General features: G+C 64.1%; 1 protein-coding gene across 1 annotated transcript in view; it reads left to right on the top strand.

Moving 5' to 3' along the window:
• Positions 1-2,449: 2,449 nt before the first annotated feature.
• DLX6 (distal-less homeobox 6) overlaps positions 2,450-3,297 on the top strand; it is a 7,342-nt gene continuing 6,494 nt past the window's right edge. Inside the window, exon 1 of the mRNA XM_010562420.1 lies at positions 2,450-2,597. Within this exon, the coding sequence (XP_010560722.1) occupies positions 2,450-2,597 (148 nt within the window). The remainder of the gene's footprint in view (positions 2,598-3,297) is intronic.

Genomic DNA, 3,297 nt, shown 5'->3' with positions numbered 1-3,297 from the left:
CAACATCTCTATTTCTGCAGCACCCGCGCAGGCGGGGACGCCTGCCAAGTGAAAGCCTCGCAGGCGGAGGTCTGCGAACCTGCGGCTGCATTCGGGGAGGCTGCCCCTCACCCACGGAGGGGAAGGTCCCCCCACGCCGCTCCCACGTCAGGCTCCCAGCGGAGGGGCGAGGAGGGCAAACCCGCCCGCCCAGACTCCTTACGGGGATCCCGCATGCAGGGGCCAGGCTCGCCGTGTGGGCAGAGCGGAGGAGACCTGTCCCCGCCGTTTGGGTGAAGGCGGTGTGGATGCACACCTGCCCAGGTGCGGGGAGAGCCGGGCAGCCACTCGCCTGAAGCCGAAATCCATTTTAAAGCAGATATCCAAGCCCACCTCCCCACCCCTACACACCCCCCCCACCAGGGAAAACAGCCAACGACAACAACGCGACAAAACATTAACCAAACAGAAAGCCCCAGCCCCCGACCCTCTGCGGAGCCACACATTGAATGAATCTGGCTGTAAGGTTTTAATTACAGCGAAGGCTTCGCTACAAATCTGTACAAGAGACAGTGGCTGGTTTCCTCTGGATCTTTCCCCTTCTGCCTCCTATTATTTTGACCCAGGCTACAATATAGAGAGCGGCGTGTGTGATCCATCTGCGAGGCTGGGCTGGGGTTTACCCCCCCCTCCGCCTCCCTGCCACTTCCTTCACACTCGCGGTATGGAAAGCCATTGACGCCTGCCTGTCTGTTATAATGTTAGTGGGTTGAAATCCAGAGGAGCCTCCGCTCCGCTCTCGCTCTCGCACTGGCAGCGCTCAAATTCCCCAGTCTCTCCTTAAAATGGCTCGCTTCCAGCTTGAGGAGGTGACCTCCTTTTGCGGGAGCCTTTGCTCACCACTCAGCTGCTATTAAGACGATGGCAATATGACATGCTGGCAGAAAGAAAGGAGGCCATGTGTTTTGGGGTAAACAGGCTTGAGAGACCGGGAAAAAAAATGCCATCCGCAGATGCAAGGCGAGATATTCCGTTGTAGCTTCTCTGGGAGCTGTAAATAACGCGGGCAGAGCCGCGCTGCCAGGCCAGGACGGCGGCTGCCGTGCCAAGCCGAGCCGTGCCGAGCCGGGCAGCCGCCTTGCACACCCGTGCGGTGCGGCCGCGGACACCCGCGGAACGCCACGGCCGCGCGGGGCGGGGGCGCAGGTTTGGCGGCCGCCGAAGCCGCGCTCCAGCCGGGGAGAGTCCCGTGCCTCTGCGGAGGGAGCCTCTCCGCAAATATGCATCCGGAGCGGATCGCCGCCAGCGGGAATATGCTCCGGCTTTCCGCTTCTCTCGAGATTTCTCCCCACCACTCTGCAGGAGACCCCCCACTCTCTCCCGAGCACCTTTCCATTGCTTTGTGGATTCCGTTCTGTTGCCGAAAAAACGGGGGATCCCGCACTAACCCCTCCCCCCGCAACATTTCTCTGCCCCTTCTAAAAATCCTGTTGCGAGATCCGCTTCATGCATGTCCATGGGCTTCCCGCGTCAAAACACACGCACTAACGTAATTCCTGAAATAAGCTTCCCTCGGACCTTCCCAGCCACCCTGCCCGGGGTGGGACACAAAAAACTCTCCCGGACTCTGGTGTGAATTGGGGAGGGGGCTGCATACTCCCAGGAAGTTGCCCACAGCCCCTGCGCGCTCCTTCTGCGGGCAGGACCCCCCCAGGAGAGCATCTTGGGGGATCCTGGCCCGAGGAACGCCATCAGCTATCACCCCCCCACCAACAAACAAGCTGAACAACCAGAAAGAGGGACTCCGCTCGCAGAGCCCACCCGTGCAAACCCAGAGCAGGACTTCCCGGGAAGGAGGGGGTGAGAAACGGAACGGGAATGTTTGTTTTCCCTTGTTGTTATTGTTGAACGCATGAATGAATGAGTGCATGAATGGAACAGAAGGTGCTCGGAGGCATATAGGAAGCCTCTGGCCGCTTACATTAGCTTCCTATTATACCCTAAAAATAGAACCCCGTTTCCTGTTGTTCGTCAGCTCCTTCTAACTGTTGTGTCTGTCGTGTGACATCTTTCAACTCACAAATGTGACTTTAAACCACGCACACGAGCTTTGGTCTTTCGAAAGTACAACCCGCAAACGTCAATAAAGCGACGCGGCTGAAGGTGACACGGAGGGCCGGTACCACGAAGTCACCCAGTCCTGGGGCACAGGGATCCCGGTGCGCGGTGCCACCGCCTCCGCCCGTCACCGCGGCAGCGGAGCGGAGGAGCACCGGGGGGCGGGAAGGCCGCGCTGCCCCCGCTGCTCTCGGCCAGCCTGGGACTCCTGGGAGGAGCGGGACTGGCCCTAATCCCGCTCGGGGTGCAAAGGCCTCCCTGGCCTCCAGGGGAGCGAGGGTGACTGGCGGAGCGCACCCCCAGGGAAGATTCAACCGGGGGGGGAGGGAGGGGAGGAGAAGCCCGGCCGGGGATGCGCGGGCAGGGCGCGGCGTTGCCCGCGGTCCGGAGCGGGCAGGGCGCGGAGCAAAGCGCATCCCTATCGCCCTCGGCCAGGGCTGCAGCCTCCTTCTCCGGGAGCTCGGGTCTGGCCGCGGAAGGAGCGAAGAAGCCAGACGGGGGTGGGGGGTGTCGCAGCCGATGAGCTCCTGCTGCCTTTCCCCGGGGAGGGACAGGTCCCCCCGGGCGGCGGCGCAGGGGGTCCCCAGCCGCCCCCCTAACTCGCACCTTGCCCCAGCCGGCCCGACTGCTGGCCCGCCCGGCCCTGCGCAGTTCCCGGGGAGCTGGGTCGAGGCCAGGCAGCTCCCCCCGTGGGCTGCCGCCCCCGCAGCTCCGCGCCCCACTCGTGACTGCTGCCTGCTCTCTGTCAGAGGCACTTCAGTGCTAGGGGACTAGGAGGTGCGGGGTGTCAGCCCCCCACCCCCCTTTTTCACGAGTCACCCACCCGGGAAACGAGCACCCCACTGCTCCGGTGCGTCCACAGCTATTGACTCGGGTCTAATTTCTTCAGAAGGTGGCCGGTAACGGAGCTCGGCTGGACGCAAGCCGGAGCAGGGGAGGACCGGAGCCCGGCACCGCGGTGTCCCGGCGGGCAGGCACCTCCCGGCCGCCCCGGCACCCCCCGCCAGAGCGCGGGGCCCGGGGCCTGCCTGCCCCTCGGAGAAGAAGCTCGGGGCCCTATTGCCCCCCCTCGACCACCGGACCCCTTTGCCCTACCCCCCCCGGTGCGGATAACGGCGGGGGGGGAGCAGGGCGGCGGAGCAACGGTGCGCGGGGCAGCTCCATCGGGCAGGCAGCGGACCCGCGCCGTGCCGAGCCGTG

Source organism: Haliaeetus leucocephalus, unplaced genomic scaffold (assembly GCF_000737465.1).
Source record: "Haliaeetus leucocephalus isolate CR32 unplaced genomic scaffold, Haliaeetus_leucocephalus-4.0 Scaffold0, whole genome shotgun sequence".
In the NCBI taxonomy this organism is placed as follows: Eukaryota; Metazoa; Chordata; class Aves; order Accipitriformes; family Accipitridae; genus Haliaeetus; species Haliaeetus leucocephalus.
The sequence above is the reverse complement of the archived record's forward strand: the minus strand, read 5'-3'. Positions and strand labels throughout refer to the sequence as shown.